This window comes from Hypanus sabinus, chromosome 7 (assembly GCF_030144855.1).
Source record: "Hypanus sabinus isolate sHypSab1 chromosome 7, sHypSab1.hap1, whole genome shotgun sequence".
NCBI lineage: Eukaryota > Metazoa > Chordata > Chondrichthyes > Myliobatiformes > Dasyatidae > Hypanus > Hypanus sabinus.
In genome coordinates, this window is record NC_082712.1 from 72,323,607 (window position 1) to 72,347,124 (window position 23,518).

Genomic DNA, 23,518 nt, shown 5'->3' on the forward strand with positions numbered 1-23,518 from the left:
ATCCAGAAAGTCATGAGGCATGGGATAAGTGAAACCTTGGCTGTTTGGATAAAAAATAGGCTTAAAGAAAAAAAAGCAAAGGGTAGTTGTGGAAGGAAAATATTCTACCTGGAGGTCAGTGACTAGTGGAGTGCCACAGGGATCTGTCCTGGGACTCCTGCTATTTCTGATTTTTATAAGTAACCTGGATGTAGAGGTGGAAGGATGGGTGAGTAAGTTTGCGGATGATACGAAGATTGGAGATGTTGTGGATGGAGCTGTAGGTTGTTGAAGGATACAAGAGAATATAGACAGGCTGCAGAGTTGGGCAGAAAAATGACAGATGGGGTTCAATCCAGACAAGTGTGAGGTGATGCATTTGGAAGGACAAACCAGAAGACTGAGTACAGGATTAATGGTCAGTTACTTAAGAGTGTGGATAAACAAGGGGACCTTGGGGTTCAAATCCATGCATCCCTCAAGGTCGCTGCGCAGGTTGATAGGGTAGTTAAGAAGGCCTATGGGATGCTAGGCTTCATTAACAGGGGGATTGAGTTCAAGAGTAGAGAGGTCATGTTGCAACTCTACAAATCTCTGGTGAGACCGCACTTAGAGTGTTGTGTTCAATTCTGATCACCTCATTATAGGAAGGATGTGGAAGCTATGGAGAGGGTGCAGAGGAGATTTACCAGGATGTTGCTTGGTTTGGAGAACAAGTCATATGAAGCAAGGTTAGCAGAGCTGGGACTTTTCTCTTTGGAGCGTAGAAGAATGAGCGGGGACTTGATAGAGGTCTACAAGATTATGAGAGGCATAGATAGGGTGGATAGTCAGTACCTGTTTCCCAAGGCACCAATAGCAAACACCAGAGGGCATATGTACAAAATTAAGGGAGTGAAGTTTAGGGGGGACATCAGGGGTAAGTTTTTTACGCAGAGTGTTGAGAGTGCCTGTAATGACTTGCCAGTGATGGTGGTGGAGGCTAAAACATTAGGGGTATTTAAAAGACTTTTGGACAGGCACATGGATGAAAGAAAAATGGAAGGTCATGGAGTAGTGTGGGTTCAGTACTCTTTTTTTAAAGATTATATGGGTAAGCACAACATGGAGGGCTGAAGGGCCTGTACTGTGCTGTAGTGTTCTATGGTTCTATGGTAAACAAGATAAGAGGCCATGGTATTATCAGAAGGATGCTAGCATGAAAAGAAGATTGGCTGACTGCCAAGAGTCAAAGAATGGGAATAAAGCGAGCCTTTTCTGGTTGGCTGTTGATGATTAGTAGTGTCCTTCAGGGGTCAGTATTGGAACCAATTCTTTTTACATTATATGTCAATGATTTGGATGACAGAATTGACAGCTTTGAGGACCGCATTTGGAGTATTGTGAGCAGTTTTTGGCTCCAAATTTAAGAAAAGATATGCTGGCATTGGAGAGGAGGTTCAGAAGAATAATCCTGGGAATGAAAGTATTTACATGAAAGTTATCAACTTGATTGAGTTTTTTGACAGTGTGATGAGAAATATTGATGAGGGTAGGGCAGTGGATGTTGTCTACATGGATTTTAGTAAGGCTAATCCAGAAGATTAAGATGCATGGAGTCTGTGGCAAATTGTCTGTTTGGACTTATTCGAGCTGGAGGCCAGTAATTAATGGTGTTCAGCAGGGTTCTGAGCTGGAACCTCTGCTACTTGTGATGTGTATAAATGACCTGGATGAAAATGTAGGTGAGTGGGTTAGTAAGTTTGCAGATGATACCAAGATTGCTGGAGTTGTGGATAATGTAGAAAACTGGCAAAGAACACTGCACAATATATTTCTATTGCAGTTATGGACAGAGAAATGGAAGAAAGAGTTTAACCCAAATAAATGTGAGGTGTTGCGTTGCACCTTGGTAGGGCAAATACAAGGAGAAAGTACATGCTTAAAGGAATGATACTTAACAGTGTTACTGAGCAGAAAGATCTTAGGATCCAAGTTCATACCTTCTTGATATTGGCTACACAGCTCAATAGGGTGGTTAAGAAGACTTAAGAAATGCTTAAGTTTATTAGTTGACACATTGATTTCTAAAGTTCAAGAGGTTATGTTAAAACTTTATTAAACTCTGGTTAGGCCACATCTGGAGTGTTGTATACAGTTCTACTCACCGCACCATAAGAAGAATGTTGACAATGCAGAAGAGGTTTACCAGGAAGTTGCCTGGTTTAGAAGGCATGTGCTATCACGAGATGCTGGATGTTGTTTTATCTGGAGCAGTGGAGGCTCTGGGAAGATCTGACTGAGATTTATGAGAGGCATAGATAAAGTAGACAGGGAGAATCTATTCCCAGGTTTGGAATGTCTAATACCAGAGGGCACCTATTGAAGGTGACAGACGGTTGGTTCAAAGGGGATATGAGGGTTAACTTTTTTACTCAGTGTGGCTGCCTGGAATGGTGGTAGAGGCAAATTCATTAGAGGCTTTTAAGAGACGTTTGGATAGGCACATGGCTGTAAGGAAGATGGAAGGGCATGGACATTTTGTAGGTAGGAGGGATTAGTGTTTAGGTGTTTTCTGATTTGCTTTTTAGCTGGTTCTGCACTAATTGTGGGCTAAATGGCCTGTACCTTAGTTATACTCTTCCTCTATACGAGGAGTGTTTTATGCCTCTGGCCTCTACTCACTGGAGTTTAGAAGAATGATGGAGGATCTCATTGAAACCTATGCAATACTGAATGTCCAAGGTAGAGTGGACGTGTAGAGGATATTTTCTATAGTGAGGGATTCTAGGACCATAGGGCCGAGCCTCAGAATAGAACATCCTTTTAGAACAGAGATAAGGAAGAATGTCTTTAACCAGAGGGTAGTGAATCTGTGGAATTCTTTGCCACAGATAGCTGTGAAGCCCGTGTCATTGTGTATATTTAAGTTAGAGGTTGATAGCTTCTTGGTTAGTCAGGGCATCAAAGGTTACTGGGAGAAGGCAGAGGAATGGGGTGGGAGAGTTAAAGAAATCAGCCATGATGAAATGGTGAAGCAGATTCAAAGGGCCGAAAGTCCTTATCCTGCTCCTATGTCTTACTGTCTTTGGGAGTGACCTCGGGGGTGAAAATTAATCATCCATGATCAAATGATGTAGCAGACTTGATGGGCTGAGTGGCCTAATTCTGCTCATTTGAATTATAGCTTATTATTGTATTGACAGTGTGGGATTCAGTCATGGTAAATGCTACTAAATTACAGGACAATAGCTGGATTTTCCGTGTAGGTTGTCATTGGCTGGGTCTGTGTGGTGTAAATATCTCTTGCCATCTATCAGCCCAGGACTGGACATAGTTCAGGATGTGAGCTGCTCCATTTCTAAGGAGTCACAATGGCTCTGAACATGTAAAATCAACAACAAACATTCCTACTTCTGATCTTACAACCGAGGATGAGTCATTGATGAAGCTGCTGAAAATGTTAGGTTTTGAACAGTACCTTGAGGAACTCTTTCAGAGAAGTTCTGTGGCTAAGATGACTGACCACGAGCACCTTCCTTTATAATGGGTATAAGTCCAACCAACAGAGCGCTTTTCCCATGACTCCAGTTTAGTCAGAGCCTTTTGATGCCACATTCTGTCAAACACTACTCTGAAATTTGTTCTGTCACTTCTCTGCTGTTCAGATTTTTGTCAATCCTTTCATGATTTGTTTTATGTTTATGGCTGTCAAATCATTCATCTTTCTGTGTCATCCATTGCCAGTATTGAATGCTTTCCCCTTGATCCTCCTACACAGTCACATGCAAATCTTTGGTTTGAATGTAGACTTCAAATTGTGATGCATATTTAAAAAAAAACTGATTAAGTCTCTTCAGCTTGGTAAATATAAAGTCAGACATTTTCAATTATTGTTAACTATCTTCTCTTTTTAGGATGAGAGAAATCAAGTGCTGATCTCAAATGTTTGGCTTCAAATGGTAAGAATTTTATCCACATCATTGTATTGTCCTGTGTACTGGTTGCTGCAGGTGCAATTATGAAAAAAAAAATTGAAAACCATGAGTAAGCTAAATTGACACTGCATTACTTGCAAATACTGTTCTGAAAAAGACGTTTATCTATTTTAGAAAGATATAGAAATAAGAAATGAATCTTCGGTATGCTGAAGCATAATGTTCAAATCGTAAGGGTGAACTTAAAAGAGTCAGAAGCCTCCTGGAACACTGTGTGCCAAAATAATCAGCAAGGCTCTGCAGCAATCAATATTGCCAGCAGGACACACAACCACATAGCTGAAGCAATAAATCATAGAGAAAGTATACATTAGGGAGAAGGTATGCATAAAATTTGGAGTATACAGTTGAACCTATACCCATTGCTATTTATCCAGAGGCAATCCAGAGGCTGCCTATATTATGAAATGGAGTTAAAAGGTAATTCCCAATGTCATGCCCTGCACTGTGAGTAAAAACTAGAGAAACCAAAATTCCTGTAAACAAGCCCCCGGAGAAGTAATCTTCCATTGATAAGTTATTGTTTAAGGTGCAGACAGATTATTACTTTAAGTAACACAGTGGCAGAGAATCTAGCAGACAGTGTTTCTAAAGTACATTAAGCTACTTTTAGAATAATTAGCAAGTATTGTTAAACCTAGAGGATGATCTGGTATGGAATAAACTTTACAACAGTATAAGGAAAGTCTGGAATTCATTGAGAGACAATTCAATTTTGCAAGGGATGCCTATCTATGCTAACCTCATCTGCTCACATTAGGCCAGTATGGCTCTTCTCCTTTCCTATCCAAGTGGCTTTTAAAAGTCATTTCAGTCACTACCACTTGATCTAGCAGATGGTTCTAAATAACCACCAACGTTTGTGGAAAACTTGTCACACAAATCTCCTTTAAATTTCTCCCCTCTCACTTTCAATCTGTGCCCTCCAATGTTAGACTTCCTCTGGAAAATGAACACTGCACTATCTGTACCCCTCATAATTTTATCAAACTCTATGAGGTCACCCTCAGTCTCCCACAATCTAATGAGAACATATCTAACCAATCCAACTCTTTGGAATGAATGTTTCACAGAGCATCAAAGTTCAATCTGCAGCGACCATCCTAAAGACCCAGTTGTAGACCATTTCATCCTTCTTTCCCATTCCTAAGACCTTGCCTTGATTTTACCATTACCAGGATGAAATCCAAAGCAAAATAGAGGGAAAACACTTTACATTTCACCTGGGTAGTCTACAAGCCAATGGTATGAATATTGAGTTTTCTAATTTTATGTAACCTGTCTTTGCTCCCTCTCCAATTCCTCCTGATCTTATTCCGGTCATTCTATTTTTGTCCCCTTTCCTAAGGCCCTTCTCTGAGCTATCTTCTATCTTCACACTCCCCATCCATATTGCTCTATCTGTTCCTTCTCCCACTTTGTTTGCTCTGTCTTCATCTACCATTCACTTGCCATTATTTGCCAAATTGACCCCTGCTCGTCTACGCTACATGGCCCTACTGCCTGTCATCTTATACCCTTCGTCACTTAACCAATTGCCTCATAGTCCCTTCTCACCTCTCCCCTTCCCCTCTTTATATTGGCTATCGCGCTTCTCCGCTCTCACTCCTAATGCAGGGTTTCGACATGAAACATCGGCAATTTCTTTCCTCGCATAGATACTGTTGAACCTGCTGAGTTCTTCCAGCATATTGCTTATTTCTTGTGTCTTTATCAAATCACTTCTTTTAACTAATGTCCACCACTCCAGACAACATTCTGCTGAATCTGTTCCACATTCTTGTTGTCATATGACAATCAAAGCTGTACCCAATACTGCAGGTGTGGCCTAGTGTACAGATACAATATGACATCCCAACTCTAATGCACAATGTCTCAATCTATGAAAGTAACATGGTAAATAAGTCCATCCTTGTCTCTATTTTCAGAGAATTATGGCCCAAGAGCTTCCTATATAACAGCACCCCTGAGGTCTATATGTCCCTGCCATTTACTCTTCATGTCTCAAATCATTTATATATTTTAGATGCAGTTTGCCAATGTATATGAGATCCTATTAGTTTTCTGGGCCAGCTGACCAAGCCTTATTAAAGTCCTTTTGTGCCTTGTCTTTGTCCTTACCTTCATCAGCTTCCTCAGTCATTTTTATCTTGTGAGCAGGGGCAAATCCATCATTAAACTGTATCAAACACAAATCATGTCTGCCATGCTGGTTCCTTAGCAATGTGCTTTCATGCTTATGTGTGGTTCCTGCAGGTTTCCAATATGTTGCTAGGAAAATATAACTACACTGGTTCAGGCCTAGCAAATATACATGAAATAAAAACAGAAGTTTTGGAAGCACTCAGATCAGACAGGCAGTATGGAGAAAGAAAAGTCACAATACTCATCAAAACTTGGAAAATGGAAGAACAAATTGAGGGATGGTATTGGGATATACAATAACTGAGCACTCGTATCCCTTGTGAACTGGAAACTTCAAGACTCGCAAATCCCAGGGTAAAGGAATCTCACAGCTCTCTGGGAGAGGCATGACCCATCCAGACAAAGCCTCTCAGGGTCATGTGTAGCTTAATGAGATCTCTGAGTACACTCAGTGAGTGTACCTTTTTATAAACAGTACAAACCCCACCTGCCTCATCAGTCAGATTACCTTCCACACCACTCTCAGAGATGCAGGTACCTAAAATTGCTGAATGGTTTGAAGTAAAATTATCATAATTTAATAGTAGCATTTTGCAAAATTCACATGTGTTATGTATGATTTAATCAGAATCCAGATATGATTAATAAATAATAAATTAAGTAAACATCTTTATGAAGCAGAAAAGCTCAACTCAATGAGCTTCTCTTATTGATGAGGTTGATAGTAAGATTCTAAGATGAAAACAATGTGAAGGAGATCTAGTTACAGCCTTGTTCTAACTCTAGTTGTTGCACAGTGAAATGTACTTGTTGAATACATATTCTTGTGTGATATGGTTGGGAGCATACTTGAAGAAGGAGTCTAAGCAAGATTTGAGTACTGGAAGTCAGCACACATGTTTAATAAAAAAATCAGAAATGCCATCTGGTTAATTCTGTCTCTTTTGAAAAAAAAACTATTTTGTCACAGCTACCTATTTTTCACCACAGATGTAGATTGTTATCTGAAGCCCTATCTGATTCCTTTTTCAATGAATAAGCATTTCATCTTTGGCATTCTAGATGATAGAAGCATTTTGTGCACTGGTTCAATTGGCAATTACTTTCAGTGGATCTTCCCTCCAGTGGAAACAATTTCTTTCTTGCCACTCTATTAAATTCATCACATTAGAATATGCTCTACTCTCTTTAAAGCTATGACTGTTCAGCTAAGACAGTTCCAACACCATATACAAGTTTACTGATGACTCCACTGCTGTATCAAAGGTGGTGATGAATCAGTACACAGGAGGGAGATTGAAAATTTGGCTAAGTAGTGTGATAACAACAACATCTCACATAATGTCAATAAGACCAAAGAACTGATTGTAGACTTCATGAGAGCCAAACCAGAGATCCATGGGCCAGTAATCAATGGAGGATCAGAGGTGAAGTGGGTCAGTAACTTTAAACTCCTGGTGTCACTATCTCAGAGGACTTGTTCTGGACCCCTCATATAAATATAATTATGAAGAAAGCACGACAGCACCTCTACTTACTCAAGGGTTTGTGGAGATTTGGCATGTCATCGAAAACCTTGGCAAACTCCTATAGGTGTGTGGTGGAAAATGTTCTGACCGGCTGCATTACAGCTGGTACGGGAACACCAATTCCTTTGAGTGGAAAATCCTACAAATATAATAGATTCTGCCCAGTGTATCATGGGTAAAACCCTTCCAACTATTGAGCATATCTATATAAAATGTTGCCATAGAAAAGCATCATGCATTATCAAAGATCCTCACCACCCAGGTCAAGCTCTTTTCTCAGTGCTGCCATCGGGTAGAAGGTACAAGTTCCTCAGGACTCACACACACCAGGTTCAGGAATAGTTACTACCCCTCAGTCATCAGGATCTTGAACAAAAGGGGAATAATTACACTTATTTAAGGACTCTTTTATCTTGCTATTTTATGCTTGTTATTTATTCCTATTTATTTATATCTGTATCTGTCAACAGATCCTGTTTACAGTTACTGTTCTATAGATTTACTATGCATGCCCTCAGGAAAAAGAATCTCAGGGTTGTATGTGGTGATATGTATGTACTCTGATAATAAATTTTACTTTGACCTTTGACTTGGACTTGAAAACCCTCTTTGTTTTCACTGCTTTGAGAAGAACAGTCTCAGTTCTTATTACCCCTCCAAGTATTTTGGTGAACGTTCTTCACATACTATTTAACACCTTAATGTCCTTTCTTAAATGTCAAAACCAAAATTAGCTGTAGCACTGCAAACTCAAGACACCATACAAACTGCCTATTATTCTGAGAGAGCTTCATTCATTAGAAATTTAGGGACCGACAAAGAAGTGCTAAACAACTTGTGCACAATGGACCAGCAATGGTCTTCTTAAGTTCTGACCAGTGTAAAATTAATCAACCTGATGCACAATGGGAGGAAAGTCTTCTCCTCCGCACACCCTGCATTCTATTAGTCAGGCAGAGATTAGGTCTTGGAAACTGGGTGTGGGTATTGGTTGGTAACTGGGAAGAAAGTATGAGTTATGATCTGATGCAGGTGTTGGATTGGTGAGGAGCGGGGTTTGAGAATTGAATAAAGGAATATTTTGAGCCCCCACCCCAGAGAAAGCCAAAGTTATGATTAATAATTAATATATTAGCTAGATGACTATCTCTATGTCAAGTAAATGTCAAACTCCATACCCTGAGGTTTGCTCAGGCAGCTTGCATTCATTTTGAGGCTGCAGAAAACTAGCTGTCATGAAGACTTACTCCTTTCTATACTAGTCTGCACTGCATGCTAGAAGTGCATTTGTGTATAAACATCACAGAGGTAATGTTCATTATATGCTGTTAGTCCCCCGCTATGCACATCCAGACACTTCTCTGCATTACTGACTGCAAGGTAAATACAAGATCAGACCTTGCTAAACACTGTCAGACATTACTGTACCACATAGCATACATAAATTTATGGGCCAGTAATTTCATAATAATGCAAGAATTCTCCATTGGAATTATTTTTAAAACCAAGATTGATTTTTTTGTTTAAAGAATGTATACTGTAAATGGGATTAATCAGCACAATGGCAATGCAGGCAGTGCTGCTGTCTCAGACGTCCAGTGACCCAACCTCCTGCCCTGTCTGGGCAGATTTTGCATGGTTGCTCAGTTACAGTGTTTGTTTCCCCTGTGCTCCCTGGTTTGCTGCCACATCCCAGAGATTTATTGGTTAATTGGCCCTGGTGCAATGTATTGTTGGAGAATGAGGGGGGAGCTAATGTGAATAGGTTCCAGGTAGATCAGTGGAGAAATGGCTGTGAGAGTGATTAAACTCAATAGCTGAATGACCTCCATAAAGAAATAAAAAAGATGATTGTAGAACTATGACTGATTCTTTTCAAAGACGAATCAAGGTGCACAGAATGAAGTTTCCCTCTGTCATTCTCATAGACAGTTCTAATGTGAGAGCTTGGGTGGGAACATTTCACATTGACAACATTCCTGTTCGAATTTATTAGAAGCCCCTCATGATTTCTTTGAATATCCCTTTGAAAAGAAATCATCAAAGTCACAAACTTACACAAGCATTCACTGGAGCCATCTAAAAATACTCTGCTATTTGGAATTTGCAAAGAGTTGTTGGAAACAGTGAGAGTGAAGCAGCTGAAGTGGTGCCAGGTTTGGAGCTTTGAGAGTTGAAGAGCCTGAGGCAATTACAGAGTCATTAGATGTTGTAATTGCAGATATTTTTGAGCCCATTCATTAGGTGCTGCTTCTTAATTTGCAGTGCACTTCCAGTGGAGTTTGGGAAGCCAGTTCTTCCGTTATAAAGAAGACCCAGAGCATTGAAGCAGACCCATCAGCCCAACTTATTCATGCTGACCTGAGCTAGACACATTCCAGATCCTGGATGGATCTCAAACAGTAATAAGATTGAGATCAAAATAGAGAGTCGAGCAGTGTTGTGTCAAGAGAATATCTTTTTCCTCAATGTCAACAAAATAAAGGAACTGGCTATTGATTTCAAGAAGGGGGTTGGAGTACATGACACTGCCTGTATCAATAGGGCTGAGCTGGAGATGGTTGAGAGCCTCAAGCTCCCAGGTCTGAATATGATCGCCAATTTTTGCTCGTATAGTCACATGGACATTACACCCTAAAAAAAATCACACCAACATTTCTACTTACTCAGAATTCAGAGGTTCAAATTTAATGTCAGAGAAATGTATACAATATACATCCTGAAACGCTCTTCCTTTTCAAACGTCCACGAAAACAGAGAAGTGCCCCAAAGAATGAACGACAATTAAATGTGAGAACCCTAAAGTCTCCCCCAGCTCCCCCCCCACACGTAAGTGGCAGCAAACAACAATCCCCCCTCTGCCCACCAGCAAAAATAAATGTGCATCGGTACCATCACCGAGCCCAAGCAATAGCAAAGACACAGACCAAAGTTACCCCCAAAGGCTTCGCATTTCATCCGACATTTGACAAAACACTGGTTCTCTCTCTCCCTGGCATGGGAGAGGGAGGTGTCCCCCATTTTCACAGCGGGCAGGAGACCTGCTGGTTTACGATATTAAAAGTTCACTTTTCTCAAGCTCTGTGTCCAAAGATTGCAAAGACCTTGAGTCTTCAGACCTACAGCAAAAGATTTTCCGGCCTCCCAGATGACACACGAGTCTTCTGCTGTGACGCTGACCCTCGATCTCCAGAGCCCTGAGATCTTAGGCTTCCAAACACGATCAAGACTCTCAGGCCAAACCCTTGGCATGTCGAATAACGGCCAGTCGTGGAACCCCAAGACCGGGTCCCATTCCTGTAAAGAACTGAAGCCTGCGTGTAACTCCAGATCAGGGTCTTCAAAAGAACCCTGAAGGGGAAAAATAAAGATATTAAAGGTAGAAATAAAGCTGTTTCCAAAGATGTAAGCAAAGAAGTCGCCGTTAGGTGCCATTACCCGCCTAAGCTCCACCTTCTATCTCCTTCTAAGGAATTTCTGCATGTCCCTGATAGCTCTTATCAATTTTTATAAATGCATCAAGGAAAACATTTGGGCTGGATGCACTACAGCATGGTTTGGCAACTGCTCTGCCCAAGACCACAAGATAACATGGAGAGTGAAGAACACAGTCCACTACATTATGCAAGCCATCATCTCCTCTTTTGACTCCATTGACATGTGGCTCTTAGGAAGAAGCTAACAAAATCAAGGGCCTCTGTCACCCCTGTTATTCCTTCTTCTCCCCTCTGGCATGAGGCAAAAGAAATAACAGTCTGATAGCATAAACCATTAACCAAATTCTATGCCACCAGCATTAGCCCCTTGAATGGACCACTTAAGGGCAAAATGATGTACTCTTGATCTCCCCACCTACCTCATTTTAGAACATAGAACAGTACAGCACAGTACAGGTCCTTTGGCTTACATTGTTGTGCTGACCCTTAAACCCTGCCTCCCATATAACCCTCCATCTTAAATTCCTCCATACACCTGTCAAGTAGTCTCTTAAATTTCACTAGTGTATCTGCCTCCACCACTGACTCAGGCAGTGCATTCCACGCACCAACCACTCTCTGAGTAAAAAACCTTCCTCTAATATCCCCCTTGAACTCTCCAACTCATACCTTAAATCCATGTATTCCGCAGGTCGTAGAACTGATCCTCTTGGGACATCACTAGTCACAACCCTTCAATCCAAATGTACTCCCTCCACCACGAGCCTCTGCTTTCTGCAAGCAAGCCAATTCTGAATCCACCTGGCCAAACTTCCCTGGATCCCATGCCTTCTGACTTTCTGAATAAGCCTACTATGTGGTACCTTGTCAAATTCCTTACTAAAATCCATGTAGATCACATCCACTGTGCTACCCTCATCTATATGCCTGGTCACCTCCTCAAATAACTCTATCAGGCTTGTTAGACATGATCTGCCCTTCACAAAGCTATGCTGACTGTCCCTGATCAGACCATGATTCTCTAAATGCCCATATATTCTATCTCTAAGAATCTTTTCCATCAGCTTTCCCACCATAGAAGTAAGGCTCACTGGTCTATAATTACGCGGACTATCCCTACTTCCTTCTTTTGAACAAGGAGACAACATTCGCCTCCCTCAAATCCTCCGGTACCATTCCCGTGGACAACGAGGACATAAAGATCCTAGCCAGAGGCTCAGCAATCTCTTCCCTTGCCTTGTGGAGAAACCTGGGGAATATTCCATCAGGCCCCAGGGACTTAACCGTCCTTAAGTATTTTAACAACTCAAACACCTCTTCTCCTTTAAAATCAACATGCTCCAGAACATCAACCTCACTCATATTGTCCTCACTGTCATCAAGTTCCCTCTCATTGGTGAATACCGAAGAGAAGTATTCATTGAGGACCTCACTCACTTCCACAGCCTCCAGGCACATCTTCCCACCTTTATCTATAATCAGTCCTACCTTCACTCCTGTCAACCTTTTGTTCTTCACATAATTGAAGAATGCCTTGGGGTATTCCTTTACCCTACTCGCCAAGGCCTTCTCATGCCCCCTTCTTACTCTCCTCAGCCCCTTCTTAACCTCATTTCTCGCTACCCTATATTCCTCAATAGACTCACCTGATCCTTGCTTCCTAAATCTCATGTATGCTGCCTTCTTCCGTCTGACTAGATTCTCCACCTCACTTGTCACCCATGGTTCCTTCACCCTACCATTCTTTATCTTCCTCACCGGGACAAATTTAACCCTAACATCCTGCAAGAGATCCCTAAACATCGACCAAATGTCCATAGTACATTTCCCTGCAAAAACATCATCCCAATTCACACCCATGAGTTCTAGCCTTATAGCCTCATAATTTGCCCTTCCCCAATTAAAAAATTTCCTGTCCTCTCTAATTCTATCCTTTTCCGTGATAATGTTAATGGCCAGGGAGCAGTGATCACTCTCCCCCAGATGCTCACCCACTGACAGATCTGTGACCTGACCTGGTTCGTTACCTAATACTAGATCCAGTATGGCATTCCCCCTAGTCGACCTGTCAACATACTGTGACAGGAATCCATCCTGGACACACTTAACAAACTCTGCCCCATCTAAACCCTTGGAACGAATCAGGTGCCAATTAGTATTAGGGAAGTTAAAGTCACCCATGATAACAACCCTGTTATTTTTGCACCTTTCCAAAGTCTGCCTCCCAATCTGCTCCTTGGTATCTCTGCTGCTACCAGGGGGCCTATAGAATACCCCCAGTAGAGTAACTGCTCCCTTCTTGTTCCTGACTTCTACCCATACTGACTCAAAAGAGGATCCTGCTACATTACCCACCCTTTCTGAAGCTGTAATAGTATCCCTGACCAGTAATGCCTCCCCTCCTCCCCTTTTCCCCCCTTTCTATCCCTTTTAAAGCACTGAAATCGAGGAATATTGAGAATCCATTCCTGCCCTGGTGCTAGCAAAGTCTCTGTAATGGCCACTACATCATAATTCCATGTATGGATCAAAGCTCTCAGTTCATCACCTTTGTTCCTGATGCTTCTTGCATTGAAGTACACACACTTTAGCCCTTCTACCTTACTACCTTTACACCATTTATTCTGTTTCTCTTTCCTCAAAGTCTCTCTATATGTTAGATCTGGCTTTACTCCATGCACTATACTTGCAGCTATCACATGACCTTTATCCTCCTCCACCTCACTATCTGCTCTAACACTCTGGTACCCCTCCCCCTGCAAATCTAGTTTAAACCCCCCCCCGGAGCAGCACTAATAAACCTTCCCGCAAGGATGTTAGTCCCCCTCCAGTTCAAGTGCAACCCGTCCCATCGGAACAAGTTCCACCTTCCCTGGAAGAGGCCCAATTGTCCAGAAACATGAAGCCCTCCCTCCTGCACCAACTCCCTTATCTTCCTATTTCTAGCCTCACTAGTATGTAGCACGGGTAGCAATCCTGAGATTGCAACCCTGGAAGTCCTGTCCTTCAATTTCGCACCTAACTCCCTAAATTCTCTTTGCACGACCTCCTCCTTTTTCCTATCCACGTCATTGGTCCCTACATGGACCACGACATCTGGCTGCTCACCCTCCCTCTTGAGAATACTGAGAACTCTATCTGAGATATCATGGACCCTTACCCTTTTTTTGTCTACCTGCCCTGCATTTTCTGACTGTAACACTATGCCCTGTCTTCTATTTTCTCCTTACTACCACGACTACCATCCGATTCCTAAATGGTCATTGAACCCACGAACACTACCTCAATGTTTTTAGTATATATTATTTCTGTTTTTGCATTATTTTTGATCTATTCAATATATATATATACTATGTAAATGATTTACCTATTTATTTATTTTTCTTTCTGTATTATCACGTATTGTATTGAACTGTTTCTGCTAAGTTAACAAGTTTCACAATACAAGCCGGTGATCATAAACCTGACTCTGATTCTGGGAATTGTCCCGTGATTAGCTGAGGGGTACATCAGGGTTTGCTGGGCAGCACAGCTGAAAGGGCTGGAGGAGCCAACTCTCAACAAAAAATAAATAATAAATAGCTGTAAATCTATCATATTTTATTCTATTACCTCCACGCCCCCATTCACATTAGCTTTCCCTCACCTATTTACAGTGGCTAATTATCTACTAGCTCAAATGTCTTTGATGTGTAGGAGGAAACTGGATCACCTGGGAAATCTATGCAAACTCCACAGAAGTAGCACCAGAGGTCAGTATTGAACCCACATCATTACAGCTCTGAGGCAGTGACTCTTCTTGCTCCACCACTCTGGAGAAGGAGAGGGAGAGGGTGGGGAGGAGAGGGGGAGGTAAAAAGAAAGAGAAAAAAATAATGTAAGTTGCCGGACAACATAAGGAGAGGAGGAAGGAAATGATTAAGATTGCTCTGTCAAGTGTCAGGATGAACCTGATGGGCTTTGCAACCTCTTGTATCATTGAATGCAACTAAGCAAGAAACGCTTTGCCAACACTTTATGAGAATTAAGAGCTATGATTCATTTCCAATAAAATGCTACCAGCAGACTGCAAGATGATGCATCTTATAGATAACTAAACTGCAGTGTGTTGCTGATCACCCAGATAAGGATGGTGGCAGGAATTGGCCTGGAATCCCTCTCAATATATCATCATGCCTGCTGGCTAAATAGGAAAGATTGTACTTGTCACCCTTTGTGTGGTTAAATACCTTCATCAAAACTGAATCAATCCCCTTCGGTGACAATTCAGTGTTCAGTTCCTTCAGTTTATGTCTTACTTAGGTACGTGTAGCTGAATGATTAGCCACATTTCAAAAGCACAGAAAATGAGACACAATTTTTATCACTGACTCAGAGCACTTCATGTAAGTTTTAACTTTGGCAAGACAATTGGATGATCTGCCTTCCATCACACAGCCTGGGCAATTGTAATAACCCCAGCGGCAAACATACAGCCTATTACTGAGGAGTAGAGCACACAGTGGCAAGATCTGACTTTAGGATGAGATTTCAAACTGAGAGCCTAGTCTGATTTCACTGGGATATGAAAAATATTTCAGTCCACTCTGCTGACATGGAACAAAGTGTTTATCCCCAGTAATAACTCAAACAAAATGCTGGTGGAACACAGCAGGCCAGGCAGCATCTATAAGGAGAAGCACTGTCGACGTTTTGGGCCGAGACCCTTCGTCAGGCCTAACTGAAAGGAAAGATAGTAAGAGATTGTGGTTTGTGAGAATTTCAAGTGCCTTCTAACAGAGCTGGCTGGAAAACACATCTGCTGCATCCCACGGTAGTAGAAGTCTTGTACTTAGCCTTGTTCTGCCGGAAGGTAGTCAATGGGAAACAGCCTGCAAAATCAGCAGCAAATTAAGCTGAATATGTGGGATTACAGTCCGCAGAAATATCTGGAGCTCTTGCCTGCCTTTGATGATATTTTGCCTTCCAGTAGTAATTGACTTCTGAGAAAAGAAAGGGAAAATTCTTAGGTGTAGAAATGCTGTTCTGGCCACTTTCTTTATGTGAGATTTAATATTCAAAATCTGTATCAATGATAACACCCAGAGTTGTTAGAACATAGAACCTAAAACAGAACAGAACAGGAAAAGGCCTTTAGGCCCACAATGTTGTGCCAAACCAGCTAAAAAGTAAATCAAAAACAAACAAAAACTAATCCCTCCTAACTACACAATGTCCATATCCCTCCATCTTCCTCACATTAGTGTGCCTATCTAAACCTCTCTTAAAAGCTTCAAATGGATTTGCCTCTACCACTATACCAGGCAACACATTCCAGGCATCCACCACTTTCATCCCCCTTGAATCTACCCCCTCTCAGCTTCAATGCAAGCCCTCTGGTATTAAACATTTCTGCCCTGGGAAACAGATACTCCTTGTCTACTCTGTCTATGCCTCTCATAATCTTGTAAACCTCTACCAGATCTCACTTCAGCCTTCAGCACTCCAGAGAAAACAGTCCAAGTTTGTCCAGCCTCTCATGATAGCGCATGCTCTCTAAGCCAGACAACACCTTGGCAAATCTCTTCGGCACCACCTCCGAAACTTCAACATCCTTCTCATAGAGAGGTGACCAACACTTTATGCAATTCACCAGATGTGGCCCAACCAGAGTTTTATAAAGTTCTTGCTTTTGAACTCAATGACAAGGTGACGAATGAGATTAATGAAGAAGGACAGTGGATGGTGCCTACAAAGAATTTAGTAAGACGTTAGACAAGGTACATCATGGGAAACCAATCCAGAAGATTAAGGTACATGGAGTCTGTGGCAATTTAGCTGATAAAAGTGTGGCTAAAGAATTGGAGCAGGGGGCAAGGATTCAGATTTCTGGTTAATTGGGACCTCTTATGGGTGAAGTGGGACCTCTACAAAAGGGACTGGTTGCATTTGAATCAGAGGAGGAGCTAATATTTTTAGAGCTGTTGGGAGTGGGTTAAACTAATATGGCAGGGTTATGGGAACAAGGATGGTAGAGCTGGGGCTGAGCCAGCGGGTTTACAAGTACACGTTTGTAGATGGTGGATGTAACATGAATGTAAGGAAGGTCAAGCCAATGATTGTGTACAAATACAGACAGAGTAAAGAGTTAATTGTACCACAGAGGCAAAATTCAAAACAGCAAAGAATGCAGGACTGAAGATGCTGTATTTAAATGCGTGTAGCATTCAGAATGAAGTGGATGAACTCGTGGCACAATTAGCAGTTGGTTGGTATGATATTATGGACATCACTGAGTCATGCCTGAAAGGCAACCATATTTGGGAGCTCAACATCAAAGGTTGGCTTAATTCTGCTCCTATGTCTTACGGACTTCACTTGTTAGCCATGGTTGTTTCATCCTCCCTTTGGAATACTTCATCTTCTTTGGGATGTATCAACCCTGCCTCTTCCAAGTTGCCCCCAGAAACTCTAACCACTGGTATTCTGCCACTATCCATGCTAATGTCCCCTTCCAATCAACTTTGGTCAGCTCATGACTCTGTAATTCCCCTTACTCCACAGAAACATCTGATTTTATCTTCTGTCTCTCAAACTGCAAGGTGAATTCTATCATATTATGATCACTGCCTCCCAAGGGTCACTTTATGTTAAGCTCCTCAACCACACAACACCCAATCCAGAATTGCCATTCACCCTGTGAACTCAACCACGAGCTGCTCGAAAGAGCCATCTCAGAGACATTCTACAATTACCCTCTCTTGGGATCTAGCACCTGTCTGATTTTCCCTATCTACCTGCATATTAAAACCACTCACCCCCCCCCCATGACTATCATAACATTGTCTTTCAGACATGCCTTTTCTACTTCCTGTTGTAATTTATATCCCACATCCTGGCTACAGCAAACAAATCCTTTCAGGGTCTTTTACCCTTGCAGTTTCCGAACTCTACCCACAAGGCTTCTATATCTTCCAGTCATGTGTCACCTCTGTGTAAGGATTTAATTTCATTTTTTACCAACTGAGCCACACCAGCTCCTTTGCCTACCTGCCTGGCCTTTTGATACAAGGTGTACAGTATCCTTGAATCTTATTTCGGCTCTTACTCAGTGATGTCCACAATGTCATATCTGCCAATCTCTAACTGTGCTACAAGATCATCTACCTTATGCTATGTACTGGATGCATTCAAATATAACACGTTCAGTCCTGTATTCATCATCCATTTTGATTTTGCCCCGATGCTGTACTACACCTTATTCTACTAATAGAAATTCTACCCTCTCATCTGCCTGTCCATCCTCACAGCCTCACTACAAACTGCATTTACTTGTATACCAACTGCCCATCACATGTGGCATAGTTCTGATGCCTGGCAGGTTCTCCTGTTCTCACTGACAGGAGAAGGGGCAAAGGTGGGTCACAGGCACTTTAAAACAAGTTGCTCCAGGCAGATGGGGCTCATTAACCATGGATGGTAGCTCATCTAGGAGAGGGAAAACTCTGATTTCAAACCTCTGCTGCCTTGCGGCTATACCCACTCACAGGAAAGGCTTTGGGAGTAAACCCTGAGGAAAAATCCGGAGTCGGAGTCCCGAAGGCGGCTGACTGCTGTACCCAGCCCCGGCACGGCAACTCCTGCGAGGCTGCTGGCACCAAACTGTACCGACTTCCGTCGTTCCTTTAGACCAGTCATCAGCATGGAAAAGGGGATCCCACTGCATGGGCAACAGACAGGTCTCCGTATCAACTCTGCCCTGGAGAGGCCACCCCCAGTGACTACCAGAGGCGCAGTACCCATGGTCAACCACGACCGACAGAGGCCACACACACACACACACACACACACACACACACACACACACACACACACACACACACACACACACACACACACACACACACACACACACACCCCTGCCCATCCTCAGTCCTACCACTCAACCCCATTGCCTCATTCCCTCTGAGCTCCTGCAGCCCATTTTGTTGAGTAACGCAGTTAAATTGCTCCTAATTCCAACTAGAACCTATTAAAATTATTTTATTAAAGAAGATCATGTAATGGATTCATGACTGCATTGAATATATAGAGTGCAGGAGCTGAAATTTTTGCTCTTGGCAGACATTCATAAAAACAGAAGAGAATCCCAAAGAATGAATGACAGTAAAATGTTAGAATCCCAAAGGCCCCCTCTCCCCCTCCCATGCACAAGCAACAGCAAAACTTCAAACTCCCCCCTCCTCCACTTATTTCAGCAAAAAGAATCAGTGCCCACCCACCAAGCAGTCAATAGCAAAGCCCCCAAAGAGAGACCATGATCTGCAGTCCAGCAGAAACTAATTGTTCACCCAAAAACTCAACAGTCCACAGGCTCTCTTTCCCTCTACCTAACAAGGGACAGAGAGGTGTCACCCCTTTCCACAGTGAGAGGGGAGACCAACCAAACAAAACAACTCGCTGATTATGATGTTGCAGTCTGCCACATCGCTTTTATTCCGTTCTCTGACTTGAGAACCTTTTCAATTATCCAATTCTTTATTGAAAATTATTATGGAATGGGGTACATTTATGATTATGATAAATTGAAAATACTGATGTCATTCTCCAGTAATGGGTGCACACTGACACAATCAGCTGTTGCAATTTCCCACAACAAGGATTATCACCTTCATCCTCGTTTTGGAGTAGGGTACTCAATGGAGACCCAAGCGTCCCCAGTAAAAAAGAAAGGTATATCTTCAGGTCACATGACAGCTACAAGCCAGTGACCTGACCCTTCTGTTGTGCAAGAAAGGGTGGGAGGAGAGATAGAAAGCAAAAAGAAAATGGGGAAAGGAAAAGGGTAGCAAATGGCAGTATTGTATTGCCACAGCTTCTTGTACAACCTTGGGATAGAAGCGTCTCTTTCATTTCTTAGTCAATAAAGTCTGTCAAAGTGCAATGTGACAATATGAAAGCCAGTAAGAATGATAGGAAGTGATGGGAGGGAATCATTTAAAGTTACATAAAATATATTATATTTTGTTTTGCTAATGTGCATTTATAATAAAACATGCATATTCTTTAAATAGCATTGGACAGACTGGTACTTAAGGTGGAATATAACTGAATATGGTGGCATTCGGACAGTACGCTTTCCATCGGATCATGTGTGGGTCCCTGATATTCTCCTATACAACAGGTGAGATTTTTTTCTTTGTCCAAACCTTTCTCTGAATATTCAGCACCCTAATGTCTGGAAAATTATTCCCAATGGCAACAGAGGAATTTTGGAAGTGAAGCAAAGCACACAGTTTTACCAAGGCAGAATTAATGGGGATAGCTTATAGACATTCTTCTGAAAAAAATCAGAGCAAATTATACTTTTTTCTTAAAAAAAAGGCCCAGAGTGTGTTTCTTTCATTCATCCATAAAATCATTATACTACCAATATAGAAAAATAATTGTCGAGTTTACTGAAAACCCTGATGTCAGACACAGTTGATGGGAAAACCTGTTATAAAGAAGTGGACTTGCCAGAAACAGCATATCAAGCCAAGGGAAACAGACAACATTTTAGCTCAATCTCCTTTCATCAGACTCTACTGAAGTGTTGTTAACTTGAAAAACTAACTAGAGTGATAGAAACAGGCTCTTCAGCCCATCTAGTCCATGATGAACTATTGATCTGCCTAATCCCATCAACGTGCATTTGACCTTATCCTTCCATACCCTCCCAGTGAATATACCTATCCAAATTTCTCCTAAATCCTGAAACCAAACCCACATCCTCCAGTTCCCATTCTTTTTCTATCTCCTGTTTTGCTGACCTGCTGAAGGTTTTCTGGCATTTACTCTTTTTATTTCAGATTTTCAGCATCTGGAATTTTATTTACTTCCACTATGAACAATATTACCTATATATATGGAACCATTGCAGGGTTTACAAAGCACACTATTCAATGTACAGCAATATAACAATTGTCAATGATAAAATGCTGCAAATACACATAGTTCTGCTAAAACTCAATAGATAAACTCCTAAGAAATCCACCTGTAGAAAATTGTACTATGACAGAAAATTATGTAATTGTGTTCAAAGCGCAGGTTTTTGTGATATTGATCATACTTTGCTAATTTGGCTTGTGTGACACAAATAAGGTTTTCTAGTCCATTGATCATTTTATAACCAATTCATGCCCTGGAAATATGCAGCATACCAGAGCTACCTATACAGCATCTGTGGAGAGGGGAACAGATTTAACATTTCAACAGAATGACCATCTAAAAAGATCACTCATCAGGAATATTAACTATGTTCCTTTGATCACAAATAATGCTGGATCTAATGAATATTATTACTATTTTTTATTTTATGTCAGATTTCCAGCATTGGCAGTATTTTGATTTTGTATCGTGCTCTTGGGGATTCCACATGTTATGAAATTTAATCATTATGCAGCACTTTGCTATGAATAGAAACGTTCTTTTTGTATTACGGTAAAGATACAGTGAGTTTTCCACCGTTTATTGAAATTTCTATCCTGAATGTAATGTGTACAGAGTTTTATTTCTGCTCCCAACTTATGCCTGATCCATATCTTTTCAAAGTATCCCCTCTCTTGACTAGTCTCCTTAGATAGCCAAAAATATAAACTCTAATGACCAACTCCTCTCTGGCTGTCCTTACCCAGAACATTGCCTCCCCCCTCAGCCCCAGTCATCTGCCACATCTCCCTTTTGCTTTTTCACCATTCTTGCCAGCATGCATTGTTAGTTTGCAAGATGCCAAATTGTTTCACAGCTCAACTACTACTTTGGTCTTCATCCATGCTCAATTGCACATCCAATTATTTTAACTAAAGCAGCCAGATTTCTAAATCTCACCCAGGCTACTCAGCCAGCCCTCCTGCAGATGGCAACTTCCAAACTTCTGAGAGTTTGCTCACAAATAATGATAATGTGGATCTTAGGCCTCTCCATGGTTCCCTTGTCCATTTGTTCCTCCCCACTAATCTCCCTCCTAGCACTTATCCCTGTAAATAGAAGCCCATTCACCTCCTACCTCACCTCCATTCGGGGCCCCAAACCTTCAAAATCTTCCAACTGAGGTGACATGGTAGTACAGCGGCTAGCACAATGCATTACAGTACTTGTGACCCAGATTCAAATCCCACTGCTGCCTGTAGGAAGCCTATACATTCTCCCCGTGACTACTTGGGTTTCCTCTATGTGCTCCGGTTTCCTCCCGCAGTCCAAGGTCGGTTGATTGGTCATTGTAAATTGCCCCATGATTAGGCTAGGGTTAAGTTTGGGGATTGCTGGGTGGCGTGGCTCAAAGATTCGGAAGGGCCTATTTCACACTGTATCTCAATAAGAATAAAATAAAATAAATAAAAACACTTCAGCGGCAAATCTGTTGTCATCTACAGTATCTAGTGTTCCTGACTTCGTTGCCTCACTCCCCCACCCACCTAGCTTCATCTATCACCTCCCAGCTGGCACAGCTTCTTATTCCGGCTTCTTCCCCCTTCCTTTCCAGTCCCAATGAAAGCTTTCAGCCTGAAAATTCAGCTATTTATTCCTTTACACACTGTAGGTTAGTGGTCGCCAACCTGTCAATCTTTGAGACTTTCCCAGTAGATCCCGAAAAAAAATGAAAAGTAAATACACCAATACCATTGAGAGATGTTTTCTGGGATGCGAGGTTATAGTTCCATTCTTTCTGCCCAGTGCGCGTGCATGTAGCTCCCCCGCCATGCACTACAGTGTACTTTAGTGTCCGGGCCACGAGGAAACAATATGAATCAGCTGCACTTTCCCTCATTCCCTGTCACACCCACTGTTGAACTTGAACCCATGCGAGGTCATTACCCAAGCTCGTCAGCGATCACTGGTTGGCCTCGGGTAACCGGCCGGCGAGAAGTGCCGTTGCTACTGGCCTGGAGCATGGACAGATGGGCGCCACCTCTAAACCTGTTTAGCACATCGAATGTTCGTGGGGAACCCGGTGCTAAAATATCCGTAGATCACCTCATTCGGGCTCAGGGTTTCGTAAGTAGCAGAGCCGCTACCTCACTGCGATCTACTGAAACAAACTTTTGTCGTCTGATAGATCCTACAAGGGGGGGGTGGGTGCCCTATCGCACTCCTCACTCGGTCAGTCGCTCTCTCCGGACTGCGACCGCCGCGGCCCCAGCACAGAAACAACCACACCTAGCCAAGGTGCCTGCGGCGGGCAGGTGGGAGGCTGGAGCTCGGGCCCAGAGGCTGTCTAATGAGGCAACGAAGCCCTAAAAACTGCTTTGGTACCTTGAGTCCAAGCACCCTGCACTTAAAGACAAACCTGTTGAGTTTTTTTCCAGTGGAAAAAGCGTGAGCAAGTGGGACAGCAGCTGAGAGCCATGTAAACTAAATTGCGGAATAGACTGGACGTAAGGAACCTGCTTCGAGTATCACTGTATTTCAGTCGCATTTAACAACCCCCCCC

At 42.2% G+C, this 23,518-nt stretch overlaps 1 protein-coding gene across 3 annotated transcripts in view; it reads left to right on the forward strand.

Annotated features, from left to right (window-relative positions):
* Positions 1 to 23,518, forward strand: part of chrna8 (cholinergic receptor, nicotinic, alpha 8) — a 362,783-nt gene that overhangs the window by 220,016 nt on the left and 119,249 nt on the right. For all 3 annotated transcript variants that reach the window (XM_059973862.1, XM_059973863.1, XM_059973864.1), the window contains exons 3-4: positions 3,876 to 3,920; positions 20,121 to 20,230. In XM_059973862.1, coding sequence (XP_059829845.1) covers positions 3,876 to 3,920; positions 20,121 to 20,230 — 155 coding nt within the window. The remainder of the gene's footprint in view (positions 1 to 3,875; positions 3,921 to 20,120; positions 20,231 to 23,518) is intronic.